Raw genomic sequence first — 24,155 nt, 5'->3', positions numbered from 1 at the left:
GTTTCCATATATTACTTATGGATAAAATAGTATTTATATATACTGAATCCCTGTTAAATGGAAAGGCGAGCTGGTTTTATTTCACTACGAATTTAAGAATGATGGGTGTTACTATTACGTTCAAATGTGCTTGTTCTTTTGTCTCAGTTGTTAAGATAATTTTTTTTCAATTTTTTAAACTATTTTAATAATAATCTAATTTAAAAATTAAATTAAGTCACCTTTTAAAATTGTAAAGTTAAAGGAACAAATTATTTCAGTGAATTATCTCAATGTAGTACTAATTACATGTAATGTTGTAGTTATGTCATAAAAAACATACATTAAATCAGACCCTATTCCAATAATATTTTTTTAAATTAGTATAACTGGATTTTTACAATAACATAGCACGAAATTTTAGTTCTGATTGCGTTAAAAATAGCACAGAATTTTTTATATACATTTTATTGAAACACCTTTGTTGCATTTTAGGTAACTGAGGTATAGAAGAAAAAATAACAAATAAATAAATATATATAACAGGCTACATAATTTAGTATTCCACTGCTGAAATGTTAATGTATTTTCAGCATTTGGACGAATTATAGCAATGTGTTTATTTCTACTGATATGTGTAGCTGCTTTGGTCCGCTACTATGGAAGCCGTTATTTTTTTGTTGGCACCTCATGTATCGTGTGTGTGAAGAACCGAATTCATTTTTCTCTACTGATATACAAATTGTAATACCCACTTTTATACCAATGGGGATGACAGATGATGAGGCATAAATTAAACATCGTGCAAGTCGGGCTCAACCTTAAGCTGGTCTATATGTTAACAAATATATTTCAATAAAAATATTATTTTGTAAACTGTGCTTATGATGATGGTCGGTAATTCCTTTATTAGAATTATTTTACCTTGGGTAATTAATTATTTCATAGGTGGTTTAACACATAAGAATTAAATAATAAAATAAAATTGTCAAATCTTTAATTTAATACGGTTTTCTTTAAGCTACCATGTTCTTATAGACACGAAGACATCAGTGATGAAGCGTGCGCTGTAAAATTTCATTCGTTGATGATGTATCACTAATAGAACTTCGCAAGGATAAACCTGTTGAAACTTTTTTTTACAGAATAACACACTTTTGACAGCAATAATTACATTATAAATTGAAATATAAAATGCAATGACAGGATCTAAAACATGACTTGGCCTTCATGTATCGTTCATTAGCACCATGAACTTTACCTTTGTGCTAGAGACACACACCACCTACAACCTTTAGATGTTTGTTACCCTCATAAATATAATGGAGTTAGTTTAATCACGAATTCTTAAAGTTGGGTTTTTTTTCCTTATTAAAATTATTTAAGTTTACAAAATATATTAATTTGAAAAAACAATATTTTCGGTACGTTTCCCAATGTCTATAAACGCGGACACATAGAGGGGCATGCTGCCACTCGCGCGAGTCCGCCATCTTGCCAGCTTCGGCTCGTGGGTATAGCAGGATAGATAACACTTTCCCAGCATTCCACACTAGTGGTGCCGCCTAGCAGTCCGCAGTGCTCGGAGGCTACGACCAGTAGACGGGAGTCTGTGTGTTTTGGTAGTTTCAGAACACGGATACTGGGGAAGACGGGTTGTTGTGTGTCGGAATCACGACAATGCGAGGTTAGTGCATTTCAGACACGCAGATCTATGGTGAGAAAAAAAAGAGCTGAGCGTGGTGGGATTACGTGTTTAATATTTATTGCTTTTAATTTTTGAACTACGATATTTAAGTGTAATGTAGAACATTCTGGTTTTAACAATTGACCTAAGGAAACGAGAACCGAAGCACACGACCAGGCAGGGAGGAGGGGCGGTGCTGGCTCGGGGCGACACGGCAACGCCGCGCAGTGCGTGCGGGCGCACGCAGCGCTGTATTGATCCGCGCACGCACCCACGCACAGTGCTGCCAACCCACACGCTGCCAGCTGAGCCGCCAGCCTCCAGGCATCACGCTGGGCTGGAGTCGTGGCGCTGCTAGCTGGGACCCGCGGGGTCTAGTGCTGTGATTTCACGTCATTGCATTCTTCCGATTAGTGACAGCGAGGTCATGACAGCAGGTATATACTCCAGACAAACTGGAGAAGGGATCGGTTATGGCCTACAACTATCTAGCATTTTTGTGGAGTAATTTCAATAAACTAAGGAGAAACCAAAGTCAAAGATGTTTTGATCGGAAATTTTGTTTTGTTTTTTCCTTCTCTCAACCGTTTACTGAGACTTCAACGTTCAATCAAAACACCATCATGGCAAGCAATGGGTGGAGAAAGTAGACCATGAGTTCTATTCTTTATTTTTTTGTGTTTGTAATATCCGCAATTTGTGCTCTTGCGCCTCCAAGCGTTCCAGTAAGTTCACGGCGTTAGCTGTGGCCTTACCTGTGGCATCAGCAAGTTGCAATATCAAGTTTAATGAAAGTTCCTCGAAATGGCGGACTCTATTGTAGCAAAATGGACTCGTATACTTTATATTGGGTATTTGTTTTTTTAAAATAAATGAGATAAATGTATTAGAATATTTACAAATATAACAATAATATTCCGAAGTCATTCAAATTAATATTACCGTACCTAATATCAAATTACAATAGTATATACTAATAAAAAACTGTTCGAGGATAAAAGTCCATACATTGGATGAATTAACAAACAAAAGTTGTTGGAAATGACTATTTACGTTATTGAGAACTTGAAGGTTTATATTTTTTTTGTCGGTTTGTCTATTTGTTCCAGCATCAATCAAAATCTACTTGACGGATACAGAACATATTTTTAGTTAGAAAGATTCTGGCTAACTTAAAAAAATTGGCAATGAATAATTACAAATTTTCCACCCATAATGTAGTGATAAGGTGTTAATACCGTTTTAAAATAATTATGTTTCTGAAACAAATCAAGACAAATAAAATGTACTCTGTATCATTAATTCAAATATCAACACTACCAACCACAATTTTACGACTGTGAAATTCAAGCCCTAAGGGATGAAAAAAGGGTAAATTAGGTTTTAAGATTAATTATTATATCTCCGAATCTAATCAAGCAATATAAATTCTCAATAATTACAATACAAAAACTATTAACTACAATGTTACCATTTTACAGAAATTTAACCTTTGAGAGGTAAAAGAAAAGTGATATCGTTTAAGAGAAATAATTATAACTTCGAATATAATCAATCATGATAAAAAAATATTGGATACCATTATTAAATCTACAAAAACTACAACCACAATTTTAAATTTTTGTAAAATTCAACATATAATGGGTAATAAAGGTGTGACTATGGTTTTAGGAGAAATGATTATGGCTCCGAATTTAAATAATCATTATAAATTATGTTGGGTACGGTAATAGACATACAAAAATTACCAACCACAATTTTGCTATTTTACAAAATTCAACCCCGAAGGGGTTAAAAAGAAGTGATATAGATTTAAAGATAATTATATATAACTGCGAATCTAATCAACCATAATGAAATATATTAAGTGTCAATAATCAAAATCCGAATACTATCAAGCACATTTAATCATTTTACCATGTAGATATGTATAAGGTTACGTTTTTAGAAATGATTTTGCGATTTTGTAGGTATGTTTGCAGTTTAACTGTTTGTCGTGTTTGTACTTGTTTATTTTCATCGTGAGAATATGTCATATGTTTACTGAGTTGTCCAGGTTTGTTGTCTGCCTGCGTTTAATCTGTAGCGTCGTTTCTAGCCCACTGTGTTCGCCTGTGTTGTTGTATTATTTTCATAGGCGTGTCCAGACATTTCCATTAGGGGGGGCCCTGCTAAATTTTTAAATCGGAAGCTGAATTTAGAATGTTAAATAGGCTAAATACATTCACTCATTGCCGTGTTTATATTTTTGTGCAGTATCAACGAGATATGTTTACTAGTTAATATTTATATCCGTATAGTTTTAACAATTTTGGAAATATGTTTTTTTTTCCATAGACAATGTTTATAGGGTACTTACACATTTCCCCCCTCGAATTTTCCAATAGCTTGGTCCAGATCTACCTTCAAATGAACTTCTTTTTAGTGAATGCAAACACAGCAATTCAAACAACAGAACTTTAACAAACCTCTTAAATTTATATATATTTTTTTTTGCTTGGCCATGACCTCGTGTTTTAAATCAACTAAGGTGGCTGTATTTCCAGAACGATAAAATGTTTAATAATATTGTTAATTAGCACGCTGCAACACTGAAAAACTGTTTGAGTGTCACAGTGCCAGGAATATACGAATATTAACGAACGCATTAGAGAAAATGCCGATCTGAGTGATTACATTAGGGGGGGCCATGGCCCACCTGCCCCCCCCCCCCCCCCCCTGTAGGCACGCCTATGATTATTTTCCATGACTAAGTTCCTTCCACGGAATACTTGTGCTGTCTGATAATTATTATAGGTTGAATATTTTGGTCGGTGCTGTCATCGTTGTGTTATCCAATATACTTGTTTAGTTTCATCTGTGATTCCGTTTGTTCGACATCAGCTGATTCAGTCTCTTTTCTAAGAATTGTTTATCTTCATATTTTTTTTTCGTTTTTTTATGAAAAAAAGTGCAAAACTGCAATGGCGTATGTCCAAAAAACTGCATTAAACCGAAAAATTTTGACTTTCGAATTTATAAAATTAAGAAGTAAAAAATTATGAGAAAAAAAAACACATCTTGAGCTACGTATGCATTTTAATTCATTTATTTAACTTTGTCTTTTAAAGGTTATTGTAGAAAAGAAAAAAATATATACAAAATAAACTAAAATTATTATTTTACTACTTTGCATGATTCAGCTTGTAAAAGGTTAAACTTTGGGTTAAAGAAAAAAAAGTTCGTATATTTAAATATATCAGAGATAAGGTTCAGAAATTAAAAATGAATAACCAGCATAAAGCGTTACGAATTGTATTTTTTAAAATCTCTGGATTTCGAGATTTAACAACGTGTAAAGGGTGTCAGTTTTTTGTAAAAATAAGAAAGCATATCTCCATAACAAATACAGCTGGAGGTAACAAACTTAACAAGCACCACTTAAACAATGTAAGTGATTTTTACCAATTTTCTTAGTTACACCCCCCACCCCCCTAAAGAAGTGTAACGAGGGCACGATAGTTTTCGCTAAAATAAATCTTATATCCAAGTTTTTGAAGAAGGAGGTAAGAACCTGAGAAAGAATAACGTACATTATTATGATTTAATAGTATGATTTTTACCATAACAAGTTTTCTATATTCGACCGCAAAAGTGGTCAAAAAGCGTCTAATGAATTTTATTATGTCTTATATCTAAAGCTAATCAAGCGGTTATACGTTATGCCATATGATTCATGAACAAACCAAATATAATAACACTTGTTTAGTACTTACCTACTGAAGATCTACTTCTTATGGCATGATATATTATAATTAAGGTTTGACATTAAAAAATAATATCTTCTGGTCGAATCAAACATAGTTTAGGATTTTGGGAGTTATTAATACACATAACTTTAGCTACTTTATCTTCTATAACGTTTTACGAAGTATCACACCTTAAGTTGTAAAGGTGGTTTATTATAATAATAATAATTATAATAATGTATCTAAATCTGAATAGGAAAAAAAAATAATTAAATAATAATAATATGAATATTGTAAGGAAGGTGGGAGGCAAGGTGCGCCACGCGCCAGGAGGTCGAGCGGCCTGGCGAGTCCAGACGGCCGCTGACGTCACACGCGCATACCTTCGGGGATTAAAGCGGTCTGGCCTCGCCATCCCTGGCCCTCGCGCACTCCTTCCTCGGCGCTGTTATCGTTCCCTTAGCGCAGGCCTACTGAGGCCACCGCGTAGAGTGGCGTGAATAAATACCTTTGTTCTGGATGCTTCGAGCGTCGGCTCAGCCATCACAACTACTCCAGTCAATTCCTAAAAGACAGCCAAGGGATATAAAAGCGGCGACGCCAGCTCCGCGGAGAGTTCCAAAAGGCAAGTTGAGTGCAGTAAGAGTTCGGCGAGCGGCGCAATGCGGGGCGAGGGGCCGTGCGTGTGTGACCGAGTGGCGCGAGACTGTGTGTGTGGACAGGTGCGAGGGAAGGGGCGAACCACTGCTGAGCCTAGCTCCAGTGAGGAGTGCGAACTGTGGGCTGATAAGATATTTAGTGATATGTGAACATACATAAATTTGATGATTTAAATAGCGATGTAATTATTATTAGCAAATAAACTGTATAAAATTAATTGGGCTATTCTTATGAACCTGTTTTTCCCCACTCTTATCATTTGGTAACAGAAGTGGGATAGCCTAAATAAACGATTTAGTAGTAATGAATGGTGATTAAAAATACAATAAATAGAATTTACACTTTTAAAATTAAAGTTCGTGTAAGGAATTGCAGTTAGTATTAGTGTATAAAAGTAATTTTTTTCATTTTGAGTAAAAGTTTAGGCTAGCTCATAGATAAAATAAAATTGTAGTAATAATGAAGAATGGTAGTGTAGGATGTAGGGTTTGTGTTTGTGATTGAATTGAAGAACTACCAAGCAGAGATGAAGAATGAAATGAAGATTAAATTAATATCTGCCAATAAGAAATGAAGAATACCATGTACATTAAAATCGATGACATGAAGTGGATCAGGCAGATATGCGTAAAGAACTCGTGGCAACACAAGAAAAAATAAAGAGGGGTCAAGAAGAAATGTGAGGAGAATTGATAGCTGCTCAAGAGGAATAATAAAAAAAAGATGGATGAAACCAGTGTTCAGTTGGAAGGGAAAGTGCAGTTTTTGGAACAGTATGTGGCCCAACAGGAGCAAAATCTAGCAGAACAAGAATAACTGATAGCGCAACAATTAGCTTAAATCGAGAGGGCCACTGAACAGCGAGATGCGCAACACCTAGCCCAATTCGAGAAAGCCACTGAACATCGAGTAGCAGCTGTAACTGAAGAATGCTGACGAATAATCAAGGAAGCTAAAGCTGCTAAGAAACGGGGGAGTTCTTCCGGGGAAGTAAAGATGTCAAACACTATAAATGGAAACCTAATTATCAAGCCAGCCACCTTTGATTGTCAATCGTCGTGGAATGTCTACAGGTGACAGTCAGAGGCAGATACTGAAGAGAATATCTCGGGTGAGGGAGAGAAGGCTACAGCTCTTGTGTGTCTGGTCCTGCGAGGATCTTCGCTCGAGCTCCTTTAGACCATACCAATTCCATACCAGAATAAATACGAGGTATTAGTAGAAGCCCTAGACATGAGGTATGGTGACCGACCGATGGGCGTGGTGTATATAGAATGGCCTTCAAAACACATCAACAGCGATCCTCGGAAATACTCCAGAAATTTGAAGCTCACATTGAGTAACTCATGCATATCTCCTATCCAAAATTTCCTGCAGAGTTCCGGAATGAACTAGCCATCAGTGCTATAGACTGACTCAGAGTTGTGAATGTACAACACAGTGTCCGTTTGGCTCGGCAAAGGATGAGATGCGATGCTTTGGTCAATGCCTTGGAAATCGAACCAGCACACTGTTCAAGTAACACAAGCATCAGGACACGAAAAGCTGGGCTGAAGCACTACTATGGAGGAAATGTGAGAAATAACGCTAATGAAGGGGATATTATTATGGCACTCAAAAGCTACTGAATTAAACTCCAGGTTGCCAGATATGAAAGCAGGAGGACGTCCGGGGCGATTCGTCCATTAAGAAATGGGACAGATTCAGTGGATCTTCCCGACATACAGGAGGACTTCACTAGAGGAGCAGCAGAAAAAGCAACAGGGAAACGAGCAGTAGTTGGTGTGAGGGGTCACATGCCAGCTCTACAGGGAATGGTAGCCCCTAAGGTATTGTCCGTATCCTTACTTCATAGAGGTTATGATCATATCGATCAATGGCCGATAGTGTTAACTTACTGTTAAAAGGGGAGCATCAGCATCTTTAGTTCGAATAGACATGATGAGTAAGGAACAACCCAGGAGAACACCTATCCCAAACAGACTCAAAACAGCAACTGGATAAACTACACCTGTGCATGTATAGCTAGATTAAGAGGTAAGGGTTGGAACAAGGACATTATCACTGACCTTCCTTGTTGCTGATATCACCAATGAGGCAATTATAGGAGTGGAAATAATCAATCATATATATTTTTATTTATATGGAATGACAGTAACTGAGTATAAGAGGGGACGATGTACCTTTGTTTTCATAATTATTAAGAGTACTTTACAAATACAATTGTTAAAAAATTTGTTTTACTGTTTTTCAAGTGTTAGATCATATATATATATATATATATATATATAAAATCAAGTATAAGTAAAACAAGTGGAGGGGTTTTTGATACATTTAAAATAACACAAATAGCTTTTAAATCAAACGAATAACTTTAATTTCTGGCTGGAAACCTAAGAGGATAGTGTCCAAAGAAATCATGATAGTTCTTGCAACAAAGGCAAACAAATAAAAATGGAAACAATTAAATTTAACTGGATTTAATTTCCAACTTTGAATCCAAGCAGGGTAGTGTCCACAGAGAGATCATGATGCTGCATGCCTCAAAGTGAACTACAGAAAACCAAAAGTAATTAAATGTAACCAAAAATGTAGTTTAACCGAATTGAGACTTCGCGATGTCTATAATGTCCATTTACATACTACTGACAATATATTGTTTGGTTTCCAAGCCATAAATAAAGTTCATTTACTTTTAATTGCTTGTAATTTCCTTTACTTCACTTTGGAGCACTCAATATCTTGATCTCCATGGACACTATCTTAATTCGATATCAAAACAGAATTTAAAGTAATGATAATATATTTGAAAACTTAATGTTTAATTGTTAATTATGTATATTAAAAAAAACCTACAACATTTTTGCCCATACACGAAATAAACAACTCCATTGGCTATACCCGCCTACCTACCAAATTTTATAAAAATGCCATCAACAGTTCAAGAAATATTGTCAGCCAAAATCACATGCACATATACGTACACACATACCAACACCAAATGCTCTAGTTGTTTGGAAATCCTCTTTTCACTAAGTCGACTGTAACTTTTGTAGGAATATGTACATTGCTTGTACTTTTAAAAAAATTTTACTATTATCTACGTTTTGAGTAATATTAAGTTGTTGGTTTTTCGATTTTGTTAAACATTACAAATGCTAGTTATAAGTTATGGTTAAAATTTACAAAATCTCAAAGAACAGACCATAGCGAGGTCTTAATTCGGGGCAAGCTACTAGTTAAAATTATTAATAAAATGTAGAAATATAGTGGTTTATATCTCTGAATTTTTGACGCTACACTATTATTAAATTATTTCTGAAATTCAGTGATGTTAGATTACTATGTTTTATAATCCTATATGTTTTCATTGTAAGAATATTTGAATTGTTTTAAGTATAATATCATATTTAAAGTTTTTAGATATGCTAACAATAAACGACTTTTTTAAATGTTCAATTCCTTGACAAGATATAAATTATTAAAGGCTTAATGTTTACAAACAATAAAGTAAGTAGTTACTGTCAAACATATTTAAATAAGGTTAAAACTAAACATACAAAAAGTGTATCAGAAGTGATAGTTACTTTATTTTGATAAACATGAAAGCTTAAGAAAAATATATAAAAAATTATTTTTTTTTCTAAAACATCTACATGTAATGTGTGTGCCTGTAGAAATATGTATATTTTTTTAAAAAAAAATTATTTATTAAAATATTTCTCTAACGTAATTTATTACCAAAAAAATAAATTTTAATTGACCAATAATTTTAAATCTCGAATTGAACTGAGAACATAAAACACATAAATTTTTAAACTAATTTTTTTAAAAGAATTGTTAAAAAATAATTTTTCCTTATTGAACTTAAAATGAGCCATTAATTTCAATGATAATTACCATTTATTTATTTAATGGATTTGAAACTTAAACTTTGATTACTTGTAAAATTTATTTTATGTAAACCTTAGTGAAGAAGGTTGTACATACTACTATTAATCTTATTTGATAATGTGTTAAAATATTTACAAACTAAACACCAAATTGAAAAAAAAAAAAAAACATCTTATACTTCCAAATACCATAAAACCATAATCATACCGATAAAAAGAAGGAATTTAGAAATGATCCTTATCACTCAATATTCAAACAACTTCAATATTTTCTTTCAAATATAATTTTAGTTACCAAAAGTAACTCACTTAGCATTCTTGGGCGGGCAGTGGTCTCCGAGCAAGTCGTGGTGGGCCGCGAAGCGGTGCGCGGGAGACGTGTGCGAGCTGTAGCCATCCGGGTTCAGCTGCAACACACATCACAGTCACTTGCTGCGACACGTGGCACAGTCACTAGCTAGGTTACATGTGACAAGAGTCACGTGCTGCTACTCGTGCTGCAGATACTAGCTGTAACAAGTTACAGAGTCACTTGCTGCTATAGCCGCACAGACACTAACCATACCAAGGGACAAAATCATTTACTGCTAAACGTGGCAAAGTCACTAGCTGATACACGCATTACAAACGCTCTTTGTAACATGTGACAGTGTAGACATGCGGCCTTTTTTGTGCATATTACTTTTGGCAGTCAGATTTGTAAAAGCTTATTTCAACTTTAAGTATTTCGTTAACGAATTATTTCCTAAATTAGTTTCCCGTATTTTTATTTAAATTGTATTATTATTTAAATTCATTATTTAATATTTTTTTATTGTAAGTTAAATATTTAGGTTTAAGTAATATACGTTTACGATTCCGTTGCTGCATGCAACTGCCGCTTGGGAGCGCGCTGTCGAGGCAGTGACGTCACGCGTGACAGTGCTGCAGTGGTTCTCCGCGCGGACCAGGACAGACAGATTTTTTTTCCTAGCTTAAATTATTCTAAGTGTGTAAGGGGAGGGTCCAGGTTAGGAGAGGACCTAAGTGTGCCTCAGGCCGAAGCCTATACACTCTACCATGCGGGTTTTTAACCATGCAGGACAAGGGCGCGTGCATCGTGTGCTTATTGGGGTTTACTGGCAAGCGATGGCTGCAATTGGTGCCATGACTGACGCCCCATTGGTCGCCTAGCTTAAAAGCTAGCTAATGTGACCCAGGTAAAACCTGCATAGACACAGGGAAAACCCTGGGCTGGGTCATGCGGGGATCAAATAACATGCATTAAGCAAGCAGGTAACTACTGGACAAGAGGGAAGAACGGTCCAGGTAAGAAGAGTTGGAGGGGCTGAAAAATCAACCATGCTGGATTTGGGTGCTTGGGCCTTGCGGCCCGCATTTAAAGGTTGGGAACTCCTGGGTTATTATTAACCAGGGGCGCATGCGCCCCCAGGGGCGGGCGACTTCACTCGTCAGCCCAGCCCAGCTGCCCAGGCAGCCACAGTTAAAACAGAAGTGGGCAGACGAGCCAGTAAACCGGCTCGAACTGCGGGCGCACGGAGCGAAAGGCAGCATGACATTGTGCCATTTTCATCTTCCTTCTTCCAGTCAACAGCCAACGACCTTTCAAGCCAGGGTGGGGGTAAGTCGTTCAGGCGAATGAAGTATCTTGCGAGTCGGACCCTCTTGTCCTCCAAATCCCGGGACGGTTGAAGGTCGCGCAGCCCAGGCTACCACTGGCTCCAGCAGGGCCCCAACTTGAAGGCGCCGCCATCTCTTCCTTCAGAGTTCCGATGCTGTTCAGTTCCGTTGCGCGTGCAGCAGTCCACAGTTCCGCCAGTTCCAGCCCGCAGTTCGTCTACACTTCGCGTCCAGGGCACATCGAGCTCCCCTGCGGTGCCTTCGCCGACGGAACTGCTTCCTGCCACGCGCCGAGCTGCATTCAGGCTACCTTTCACCCCGATAACCGTAATAACGACTCCACAGGCCGGCCATTGGTCCGCAGACTGCTATTGGTTATTCATAGTCACTCCACTGAGATTTCAACACTCGGGCTGGGCTCCCGTATCCGCCACCCGCGGGACGCGGTCGGTAGCAGTTGGCGCTGCTAGGCCGCCCCCAGGCAGCCACAAATCCCCCGCGCACTGCCAGCCTTCGGTTACCCAATAGGGCGCCCGACCACATGACGAGCGGTGCACTTGGCAAGACCTGATACTGGCCGCAACATTTACAAGCCCGTGCATTGTGCGTGAATACTCACTTCGCCATGTGTACGAGTGGAACTGACAGAGACCTAATTTTTTTTTGTATTTGGTTGCTTTAGTTAATTCACGTAATTTTTTACGCTGATTTGGTGTTCAGATAACTGTCTGATAATGACTGGCTACGTGTTTTGGACAGGCCCAATTGAAATATAGTCGGCAATAAAGCAGTGTTCCTACGACTACATGAATGATAATGATTTGTGTTAACAAGAAATTTGTTCTTAATCACGTTTTATTTAAAGGCGTAATTTAGGAAAGCATAAATATGCTATTTTGTTGGGATATAATGTTATGAAACTCGTTTATAGTGAAAAACGTGTCAGAAAAGCATTGCGCCCAGTTCTAGGCGCTGCTCCACCCATCTAACCCTTTCATAGTGCGTGCCACTACTGTGCTGCAGACAGTCGTCTCTATGAACATCGTCGTCACTCATGCCCTCGAAGTATTACGTGACTATCTTTAGGAACTGTCGTAATTTGGTCATAAAAAGCTCGCCTCCCGATATAAACTTTAGAGCCTATTTTTAAAGTATAATTCTGTTTAGGTTATTTACTTGTTACCAGTGTCATCACACACGGTAACGTTTGTTGTTTAATTATTCTCTACACGTGATTTCTGTGTCAAACACTGGAAGTGACCCGTGTCCCGAGAATGAAGACCGGTGACCAGTGATCCAGTCAGTCATGGCGAGAGCCAAGTTGAATCGACTGAAAGAGACACGGTTCACTGAACCGTGACCCAAGACCCATGAACTGGGCCATCCTAACAACGTGACACGTCTACGCCAAGGAACAAGCCGGAACCCGGTACCGGGATCCGAATCATTTGACCCGTAACCCGGGCCTCCAAGAGTCGTTGCCGAGACCATCGGCGAAACGCCCAGAATAGAACCGTATCACTGAACGGTGATTCGTAAGTACGAACCGGATGTCCTGGCTGTTCTTTTCTGGTATATAAGGAAGTGGGCTTGTCAGCGCCATCAGTCTCAGTAACAGAACCACGCCGACTACATGGGATCGTCACTGGATTTACCCGCCTAAGACTTCACGCTGCTGGAGGAGGCAGCCATGCCAGGATGGTCTCTGGAAGATGAAGCGATAAAGTACAACGCTTCCGTACTTAGAAACTTTCGTCGTGTGGTATGGCAGTGAGACATACGAGTGATTGGTCATGGTGGTAATGTTCTATTACCGCTGGTAGTTATTGAGAGGCGAGTTGTCGAATGTGCGGGGCGAGGTGTGGCAGACATTGCCAGAAGTGTGACGGACGAATTGGACTTGACTAACAACAAAGACGCTCTGAGCAGATAGTAGAAAACGCCATTCTGTTTGTTGTAAACGAGTGTTCAGAGAGACTCCAGTTGCAGTTTGAGAAGCCATCGCGGACGAGTGGGCGAACCGCCCGAGCTGCCTGTCCGAGCGACGTCACCGAGAAGTACCCGTGTGACCCGGACCACCGGGTGAGGCTGCCCCTGGCCGCCATCAGCAGAGAGGACATTGGAGCGGTCGCAGTTGCTGTGCGTCATCGGACCGACATCGGTCCGATGAAAGCCGCCTTCGATCTGGTCACCAGAGGGTGACAAGCTGAACTACTAAAACTGACCAGGCGAGTGGAGTTACATATTTTACGCCCACCAAACCGGACTGGATTCACTTCCGAGTAGGAAAATGTAACTGATATAAAAGCAAATAATTCATGTCCCAGTCAGATGACACTGTTAATTCATATTGTTTATTTGTTGTTTGCACTAAAGTTAATATAAGATGTTTGTGTCGTCACAGAGCGAATATTCAGTAGTTATTGTTTATGGATTAAGTAAATAAAATGTAAAAATTGTTGTTTAAGTGCTTGGTAAATGGAAACTCTTTAATTTTTTGTCAACATGTTAGTTGTAATTTATATCAAGGTGCTTATTGTTTAAATGTGGATTGTTCTCCATTATTTTGAGTGCTGGGCATTTTGAAGGCTCCCTTTTAAAAGTAGAATGTTAGAAATTGTTTCCTGTATTATTTGATGAAAGTTTCATACTGTTTCTTCTTAGCTTCCAGCTAGGGGTCAACTAGGGAGTCAGCCTTCCAGCAGAAGTGAGCCATCGTAAAGGATTTAACATAATTGTGAAATGTAATTGTTTAATCTGCACGCTGAGCCCCATGTAATTTATATGTTTAATAAATGTCATTGTTACTGTCAAAGCACACCTTAGCTAGTATTTATTTAGAATTTGGAGGTCTCCCCAGAGTTTCCCAACATACTGCCCAGTGATAAAGTTTATAATGGACAATCATGTTTATATTTAATGGGATTTTTTTCGCGTGTATGTTTTTTGATGGAATATTTATTTTTTATACATCGTATTTTAATAAGTAGTATAATTTTGCGTAAGACGTCTTTAATTATATCCAGGAAGCTGATCAGATTATTTGTAAATGTTTGTAAGATCTTTAAAGGTATATAAAATATGTTTGGATAAATTTTTAATTTATTTGTACTTTTATCATCCCTATTTAAGGTCTTGGGTAGTGAACATTGTCCGTTCACGTTCGGAATTTTAATTCTCATTAAAATATTTTTAAATGGCCCAGCACTTGAATCGTGGGCAGTATTTGGGTAAGATTTATTTTCTCTTTTTTTTTTTTTTTTTTGCGCGGAATAAAATAAGTAAATATTTTTCTAACTTTTGCTCGTTTGTTAAGACCGTCCACAGAGAGTTGGGGACGTCACTGTTCTTGTTTTGTAAAGGGAAGGACAGTTTCCACACCGTCACTTACTGCTACACGTAGCACAGTCACTAGCTGCTACACGTAGCACAGTCACGAGCTGCTACATGTGGCACTTTCCTTAGCAGCACAGACACTACATGTTACATGTGACAGAGTCACTTTCGCTACACGTGGCACAGTCACTAGCTGTTACACGTGGTCTAGTCACTAGCTTCTGCACGTAACACAGATACTAACTGTAACATGTGACAGTCACTTTCTGCTACACTTGGCACAGTCATTAGCCGTTGTGTGACAGGTTCACTTGCTGCTACACGTGACATTGTCACCAGCATTACACGCAGGACAGACACTAGCTGTTACATGTTAGTCACTTGCTGCTAGCACTCATGTCACAGTCACTACATTCTACATACACGTCACTAGCTACTACACATGGCTAAGACATTAGCTCCATGCGTCTAAGTTTAGGCCGGTCCCATCTCAATCCAAACACTCACTGCATGCTCCAAATCTATTTACCAAGTTTAAACTGACACATGGTAAACATTTGCTTGCCCTAAAGGGTCCCTAAGCTGCATAATAAATTAAAATACTATAGAAATAACCCAAATGCTTTAATCTCTAAAGGGTAGCAGAACATTTACAATACGGTTAATTAGAATTTAATTATTATGCTTTTATTTCATAATATGTAATAACCCGCGGTTTTTCTTGCAAAATTTCAGGGTGTTGCTAAAATCTTACCATTTATAAAGTTACGTTAGTAATTCCAAACATTTTAACTTAATAAATAGACAAAAATAATTTTCTGATGCATAAAATATTTATTTCATAACATACATGTTTAAGAATTATATTTTTGAAGTAGTTATGCGTAAGCTTTATTTAAGTATAGATTAACTATCTGATTTTTAAACTTCTGTTTCAGAGTATTCGAAGATATATTTTACCTTGATGAAATCACACTTACCTCCTTTTCATTTAATGAGGTAGACAATTTAAAAACCATTACAACATTTACACTTAAATTATTTAAACAATGTTTATGCCATCGTTTACACTGAAACTTTAATTTAATATTGTAATATATCTTCTTAAAATTATTAAATAATTTTACTTTATTACAAATTACTCCCATTATTTAATACGAATTAATAAATTCACATCTTTATTTAAAATATAAAATTCAGATATCAAATTAAGTAAACAACTTACTATTAGCTGACTCTTAGTTTACTTACTATAACTTAAACAAAAACCGAACATAAAACTTTTTTTAATTGCAGTGGTGAACTCCCAAATAATTATAATCAACATATTTGTATTAGTTAAAAATAATTTAACCAATAATGATTATTTAGATCCCATTAATTTTTTTAATAATATTAACTCCTGTTACAACTTAAGAGGTGAAATTTCGGAAAATGTTGAGTAAAGCCCACCGCACACGGTACAATATTTTCTACTAGTTTGCTTACTAGAATGCTTACTGGTTTCTGTACTGTGTAGGCTACAAGCTGAAACACTAGGTGCGCTACAAGTTTCTGCTGCACACTATTCTAGCTGCCTTACTAGTTTTGTTAAGAGAATATTCTCCACAACTAATTTTTATTATGATAATTCACATTTTTTACTACATACAAACAAGGCTCTTCTTTGTATGCATTTATCAAAACGAGGATTTGGTCACTATTCCTCTTCTTTCCGTCCATGTTTATCACGACATGCGCGCTTAAAAGTGTAAACAACTCATTATGCTGTTTTCGTGAGTTCTGATTGGCCACTCCTTAAATATTGGAACACACCAAGCAACGAAAATAGGACGCAGTCTATTACGCAAAACCAGTAGCCCAGCTCGTACAGCTACTAGTATCCAGTTTGAATTCGAGTGATGAAACTAGTAGTAGAGCCAGTACGACTCCTAGCTTACAATATTGTAAGGAATATTGTACCGTGTGCGGCGGGATTTAGAGAAGGTAAGTTTTTTTGTTGTTACGACCTATGTGGGGAGAACTGGGTTTGTAAGGGTTAGTCCAATTAAGTTTTATTACAGTTTTATTAATTACTAATATTAACATTGATAAATAATTATACTTATGAATGTCCGATCAGAAATCACTAGTACTTAAAAATGTTTATTCTCAAATCTCTCAATGTATGTCAAGTTCCGCAGTTTGCACTCCTCGCTGGAGCTAGGCTCAACAGTGATTCGCCCTTTAACTCGCGCCTGTCCCACACATAGTTTCGCAACACTCGGTTGCATTCTCTCGATTCCGTCGCTCCACATCGCGCCACTATCCTAACTTTAGGAACTCACGCCACACTCGGCGCTGGACTCACGTTACTCCCGCGGAGACCAGCGTCACTGCTTAAGTACTTGAGGCGCCTTTCTCGAACCGACGAGAGCGGCCGTGACGAGTCGCGTTTTTCTAGGATGACCCGATGCCCGAACAGTCCAGAAAGACGGCTTCAATTCACGCTGCTACAATCGGTGGTCCGCGGAATTCCCAAGGCCGTTCAGTGATAGATAACAGCGTTGGGAGCGGAGGGGGATAGGTAGCGACGACACTTGTAATCCGGCCAGGCACGAGTGGCATGCCTTGCGTCAATGGATGCCGCGTGACGTCAGTGGGCGTGCGGGGCCGCCAGACAGCTCCGAACCTGGCGAGCGTCGCAGTCCTGCCTACGTTCGTAACAGTATGTTTATTAAACACATCAAATTCCTAAATTAAATTAGATTTTATCAAAATATATTATTTTTTAATGTTAAAACATTTTCAAAATTTCATCTTTTGAAAAGTAGAACTTCAGCATGTTGGAAGAAATAGTTGGTAGATGTTGAATGTCTGTAAATAATACTACATAACTTACATTCTGCTTGATAAGCTTCAGAGATAAGACTTTTTCAATAAAAAAAAATCAATTACCTTTTTACACCTTTAACGTCGAATACAGCTAATTGGTAAAGGTTAAAAATAATATTAAATCATAATTTTTACTAAATTTTTGTTCTTTTTTTACATTCATATTAGTTTGCTTGTAGCTATATATGATTTACTACTATAAAAACTTACGTGCCCAGGTTTCAATGCCTATATTATGAAAGAACTCTACATGATTAATTATTTATGTTATTTATGCTAGGTTTCTTACATGCAGCTTCATTTGCTATGGAGTTGAGGAATTGTTATGATAAAACATATCTTACTCCCTTTCCCCACTCTTAAAGGATGAAACCTGGAAAAAAAACTGGAAAAAAATACATTTCGTTACTCTATGTGCTGTTTTTTTTTCCTTTTTAATATCTAACCCTTAGATCAAGTAAATTCAGAAATATGCATTATTTCTTTTCTCCTAACGTTATCCAATTATACCCGTTAGGGGATGATTCTTGCAACGAAGTAAAATAATTGTTATTTATTATTTTTACCATATAATTTACATAAAACTCAATTGTTACGGAGAAATTTTTTTTTTAAATAAATGAAAGCATACGCTGTTACTATCCCATTAAAAGTCGAATTTTCATAAAGGCAAAAAATACGCAGTACGTAAATTTAGATGCAGGTTACTTCTAGTTATGAATAAAGTTTACTTTTTTTGTTTGTTTTAAAAACACAATAACCCCTTTTACCAACTATAGAGTTTAAATAAACCAAAATGATATAACAGTGATATGTAGATTTAGTAAATGTATTATTAGTATCCAATTTTGGTAAAATTGAAGTCGGTAGTCTTCGTATACTTATTATTGGCAGAAATTATTTTTTAGTATTCTTAATAATTTAATTTGGAGATATGATTATTAATTAAAAATACTTACCTTTTTCATTTATTAAAAGTTGAATTTCGCAAAATATAAAAGTTGTGGTCAGTTGTTGTGAGTTAATTTTTGCTACCCAATATCACTTACTACGCTTTATTAAATTTAGAGATATAGTTATTAATCTTAAAAACAGACATACCTACTCCCATTTCAAAACTCAAGATTTGAATTTCACACTATATAAAAATTGAGGTTAGTAGTTTTTGTTTGTTTATTATTGTACCCAAAATCATTTATTAACCCTAATTAAGTTATGAGATATAAATAACAATCTTAAAAAATACTTATTTTTCACCCTTTAGGGATTGAATTTCACGAAAAAATTAATCGTTATTGTAAGTATTTGTATGTTTATTATTGTTACCTGAAATCATTAATTACACTTAATTAACTACGGGGTTACAATAATTAATATTTGAAACATAGGTACTTACCTCTTGTTAACCCCTTACGCGTTGAATTACGCCAAGTATAAAAATTGTTGTTGTAAGTTTTAAAATGTTCATATTTTGTACCCACAATCATTCATTACACTTAAATAAATTCGGACATATAATTATTAAATTTTAAAACATACTTTTTAAACTCATAGGGGTTAATTTTTAAAAAATATAAAAAAAAATATTGATGGGCGTTTTCAAATGTAAATTATTAGTACCCATTATCTTAAGCTTTAACTTTTTCAGACATAAAATAAACAATCATTAAACCATATTTGCCCCCTTTCCCCCTCCTTAGGGGTGTGATTCTGTATTTAGACATGGCTAGTTTCTAAGTTAGCCAAAAAACTTTCCATTGAAAAAAAACCTCGTCAAAAGCCCCACCATAGTTTTCAGTTGATGTTCGAAGAAACAGACATACAAACAAACAGACAAAGATTTTAAAAACTATATTTTTGAATTCTCAATAATGTAATTTAGTCATTTCAAATATTTTTTCACCACTTAATACAATGTACAGAATTTTTGCCTCGAAGAGATTTATTATTAGTAGGTAGGTAAAGATAAATAAATCAATATTTTGAGCAAAATTTTTAATATATATCTTAGTAACTCTAAAAACATTATTCTTAAACAATTTTTTATGAAATAAATATTAAATGAATGTGAAAATTTATTTTGTCTTTTTATTCAGTAAAAGTAACGGGAATTAATCACATTTTTATAAATGATAATATTTTAGCAATACTCTGAAATTGAGCGGTTTGAAGCCACGTATTATTAGTATATATATAAATATATATATATATATATATATATATATATATAAGCTAATATTACGTGGCTTCAAACCGCTAAAAATATAAAATATTATGATATATATATAGAGCTGTATCAGGGACATTAACTTTATTTTTAACAGATCCATTAGTTTTACTTTATCAAAGGACACAAAAAAAAGTTTAAAGTCTGGGATTATAAAATAAAAATTATACACTCAGACTGAAACAACCCGATTAGTAACAGTAAATTATAATATAATTTTTAAATATTAAATTAAGATATTACTAGAATTACGAAAAAATGTTTCTGTAGTAAATAGGATCACCAAAACTCTAACAAATATTAGGTGCGGAAAATTGCAAACAATTGTAACTGGTACAAAACTAGCATTATTATCACCTATAAGCAACAAACACTCACTTTATATTTAAAAGGTACATTATACAAATAAAAATCAATAAAAATCAGAAAATTAATCTATGCTAAGCTCTACAATCAAACACCTGTTTCCTAACGGGCCTATCTACCCCACCCCCATCCCACTCATTAATAGCAATGTTTCGCTATCGTGGTTCTCTTCGCCGTGTCCTTCTTAAATTGACAAAAACTCTAATATACATACTTTTACGTTTTATGTGGGGAGGAATGGGTTCGTAAGGGATAGCCCAAAATGTTTACTACAGTTTTATTGATTACTAATTTTTACATTAATAACACAGGTCTGCGATGAAAAAGTTTTTTTAATAAATTAATCACAAACATGTAGATGTTGGTCTGTTTATAGAAAATAGCCTATAAACTTTGTTTTAACGTATCACGTCACATTATTTTTGCATATAGATAAATATGTAATAGTTAGGGGTATGCACTTTTCGTGTTTATTTGTTCACAGAATTCGAGGTTATTTTTCTGGAAAATCGGTGTTATTTTTTTCTGAAAGAGGGGTTATTTTGACTACCAAAATGGATAACAGTAATACCAATTTCATATCTCAAGTGTCGTGAAAATTGTTTTAACACTTAATACACACCAAAAACTAACTACTTAATATTTAAAAAGATGACATTTAAAGAGGTATAATTAAAATTGAATGTCCAGTATTTGGAGAAGTATGAAGTCATTTCTCAATTCTTATTTAAATACAGTGTTGTTAAAAGTACTCGGAAAAAGTAATTGGGCTCAATTACAATTACTGTGGCGACAATGTAACTAATTACAAGTAAAAATTACTTTACATAGAAGTAATCAGTAAAATTACAATTACAATTACAATTACTTTCCGCTACCATTTTAAAACTGACTTACGAATAAATTTTTTTACACACTGTTACATTAATAAACATACATATATGTTTTGTTAAAAAAATGATTTCATGTAATGATTAAATTTATTATTTTTAATTAAATGAATAATATTTTAGGACAAAATAGCTTCAATAACATCAAATTACTTCATACAAGTCACTACCTGTAATAAAAGTAACACTCTTTAAATTTTGTAATTGACCTTACAAAACAATTGCATTTTAAAGTTCTCATCAGATAGATTCCCTCTCTTGATGGCAAAAACATCTTTACCAACACTAAAAAGACGCTCAACGGGAGCACTTGACGGCAGCGACGTGTTAAATTTTAAAAATGCAGATTTTAGGATAGGGTAATGTTGGAGACACTGTAAGTCGCTATGGCTGTTCATTAAGTAGGAATTTACTTCCTCCAAGACAGGTGAAACTGATGTAGTCAAAATGTTGAGAAAAATTGCCTCTTCGTCTCTGTTCACATTTTCTTCTGTCATAACAGAAGCAGAACTTGCACCACTAGCGAAGGCATCAATTTCATTTTTGAAGGAGGATACAGCTTCCTCTTTCTGTTGTCCTTCCAGCCAAGAAAATTTAAGTGATGGAATGAGGTCGGCAGCTGTTGTCAATTTATTATCTTCCAAAATTGAACCGAAACGCTTGTCTACACCCTCATGCAATGCTTTGGCCAAAGGTCTACAATAAACAACACTGCTGTCGTTCATCTTTTTGCCAAGTTCCCTTAAAATACTTGTTATTGTTGGCTGCAGGTAACCAGCGAACATGTTTTTTTCCGCTTGAAGTATGTTCAAGGCAAGTGCCAGTGGTTTCATTACCTGCAAAAATATTCAAAATATAAAATATTGCAAGCGACACAAGTTGTCATGTGATATGTCATACAAAAAGAAACAAACATATACACACATGTGTATATATACACACACACACACGTGTGTGTATGTGTATATATACACACACGTGTGTTTATGTATATCTATAATATATCACAATAGTACAATTTTATAAAACATTAAACCAACATGAAGAGAAAATTAATCAGCTCGGTTAGTTAAATATGTATAAAAAATGTAGAATATTAAATAATGAGTAAAATATAAATATATTAGCTTTGAATACTAATATAACTGACAATCAGTTTTCAGTCATTATGACTAGGCTACAAAGCTATTTGTTAAAATATTCAACTAAAAACAATTTTATTTTGTTAGCGCACCAACTGTCATGTATATAAGAAAAAGAGAAAACATTATGTACAATGTCATCTTGAGATTTAAGGTTTTCAAATGATGTAGGAAGTTAGTACTAGCATAAATAAAAATAACTATGAGTTAATTAGTTGACTAATGCTGAAATAGAACTACAGAAGTTAAACTCTCGCAGCAGAGTCAAATTATTTGGTATAACAATAACACATCTATAATATGTAAAAAAAAAATATTACCTACCATAGCATACTCTACCAAAAAAGCCAATTCCGCAGGCCGAAATCGTGGCAATCCTAAACCATCTACAAGCTTATCAAGCATGTCTTCTCCATGTTGCTGAACAACAGACAAGAGACAGTTTACACTGTCATACAAACTGTTCCATCTAGTAGCACAAGGTGTGTAAAGCAATTTTCCAAATATTTCCTTTACTAAATCAGCTGCAACTGTACTTCTTTGTTTGTTCCAGAGGGCTTGACAGCGAGCAAATGTAGATCTGGCCACTTTTTTGAATGCTGGATCACTTTCTGCATTTTGGCTATCCTAAAAAATTAATACAAATGTTTAAAGGCAAATTACTAAATTATAAACTTCTAAAATTGTTTACATAAACTAGCAATTTAAATTTTTAATACTCATTAAAATCATACCTTTACAGCGACTAAGTTCAAGGTGTGTGCTGCACAACGTTGATGGGGAGGTAGAACGTAATGGAACTCGTTTTGACCTTCATCCAAAATACTTGACACATCAACAATCTCTAATTCATCGTCATTATCTTTATCTTCTTTAACATCTGTCTGCGAGTGTAAACCAAACATGCTAGAAATAAATTAAACCATTCCATTAATAAATATGAAGTAATCATTATTTAAAAAATGTAATATTAAATAAATAAATATAATAAATACCTGAAAGCCTTTACAAAGTTGGAGCCATTATCAGTGACACAAGCCAACACTTTATTGTGTATATGGAATTCTCTGAGTGCCTTGTGAATGGCGGCAGCCAAGATGTCATAGGTGTGTCTTCCAACAAGTCTTTCGATTGTTAACATGGCTGATTTACGTTGAAGAGTTTCCTCGTCTATCCAGTGGACTGTTATTCCGAGATATGCTCGGCTAAAATGGCTCCAGCAATCTGCTGTGATTGCTACATTAGAAACTAAAGCTAGTTCCGCCATTAGCTTCTTCTTTAGCGTTTCGTAACATTCTTTGAGGCGTACAGCCATTGTCTGCCTACACATTACAGACCGACCTGGTGCTAAACATTGCACAAGATTCACAAATGACTCATCTTCTACAACAGAAAATGGTTGGAGAGTACTGCACACAAAGTTCAAAATCAGCCTGTCCACAGTTGCCTGACTTGCACCAGAGCCTTTTTGTGAAAATGTCAACAAAGCTTGTTTCTTGGAGTTTGGCAAATTGGTTGCCTCGTTGATGGCCTTTCTTTTCTTGGTTACTTCCTGCAAGATCTCCATTTCACCTATTTTTGTAGGGTGAACTCTCTGAAATTCACAGTGTAACCAATGTCAAAATTATGACCTCGTGATAAAAAAAAATGTGAATATTATCAATGCAAGGTAAAACTACCCATTTTCAACATGTTAAGAGCATTAAGTGTTACATGCCGTATTTCCGCAATTATAAGCCGAACAATTTTACAG

The 24,155-nt window shown here is 35.6% G+C and overlaps 2 protein-coding genes across 10 annotated transcripts in view; both read right to left on the bottom strand.

The window, feature by feature from the left end:
• Positions 1-24,155, bottom strand: part of LOC134531601 (proton channel OtopLc) — a 620,588-nt gene that overhangs the window by 462,181 nt on the left and 134,252 nt on the right. For all 9 annotated transcript variants that reach the window (XM_063367341.1, XM_063367335.1, XM_063367337.1 and 6 more), the window contains exon 3: positions 10,257-10,354. In XM_063367341.1, the coding sequence (XP_063223411.1) occupies positions 10,257-10,354 (98 nt within the window). The remainder of the gene's footprint in view (positions 1-10,256; positions 10,355-24,155) is intronic.
• LOC134532337 (uncharacterized) lies at positions 21,332-24,022 on the bottom strand. Its single transcript, XM_063368762.1, has 4 exons — positions 23,398-24,022; positions 23,137-23,308; positions 22,727-23,029; positions 21,332-22,096 (listed from the first exon to the last, which is right to left on the bottom strand). Exons 1-4 carry the CDS (start codon positions 23,967-23,969, stop codon positions 21,452-21,454), a joined length of 1,692 nt encoding a protein of 563 aa, XP_063224832.1. The 5' UTR covers positions 23,970-24,022; the 3' UTR covers positions 21,332-21,451.

Source organism: Bacillus rossius, chromosome 5 (assembly GCF_032445375.1).
Source record: "Bacillus rossius redtenbacheri isolate Brsri chromosome 5, Brsri_v3, whole genome shotgun sequence".
In the NCBI taxonomy this organism is placed as follows: domain Eukaryota; kingdom Metazoa; phylum Arthropoda; class Insecta; order Phasmatodea; family Bacillidae; genus Bacillus; species Bacillus rossius.
The sequence above is the reverse complement of the archived record's forward strand: the minus strand, read 5'-3'. Positions and strand labels throughout refer to the sequence as shown.

Coding starts and splice junctions, on each gene's coding strand:
- LOC134532337 (XM_063368762.1), bottom strand. CDS start 23,969: ATGGAGATCTTGCAGGAAGTAACCAAGAAAAGAAAGGCCATCAACGAG. Junction 23,309..23,397: donor AACTTTGTAAAGGCTTTCAG/GTATTTATTATA, acceptor ATTTATTTCTAG/CATGTTTGGTTTACACTCGC. Junction 23,030..23,136: donor TGAACTTAGTCGCTGTAAAG/GTATGATTTTAA, acceptor TTAATTTTTTAG/GATAGCCAAAATGCAGAAAG.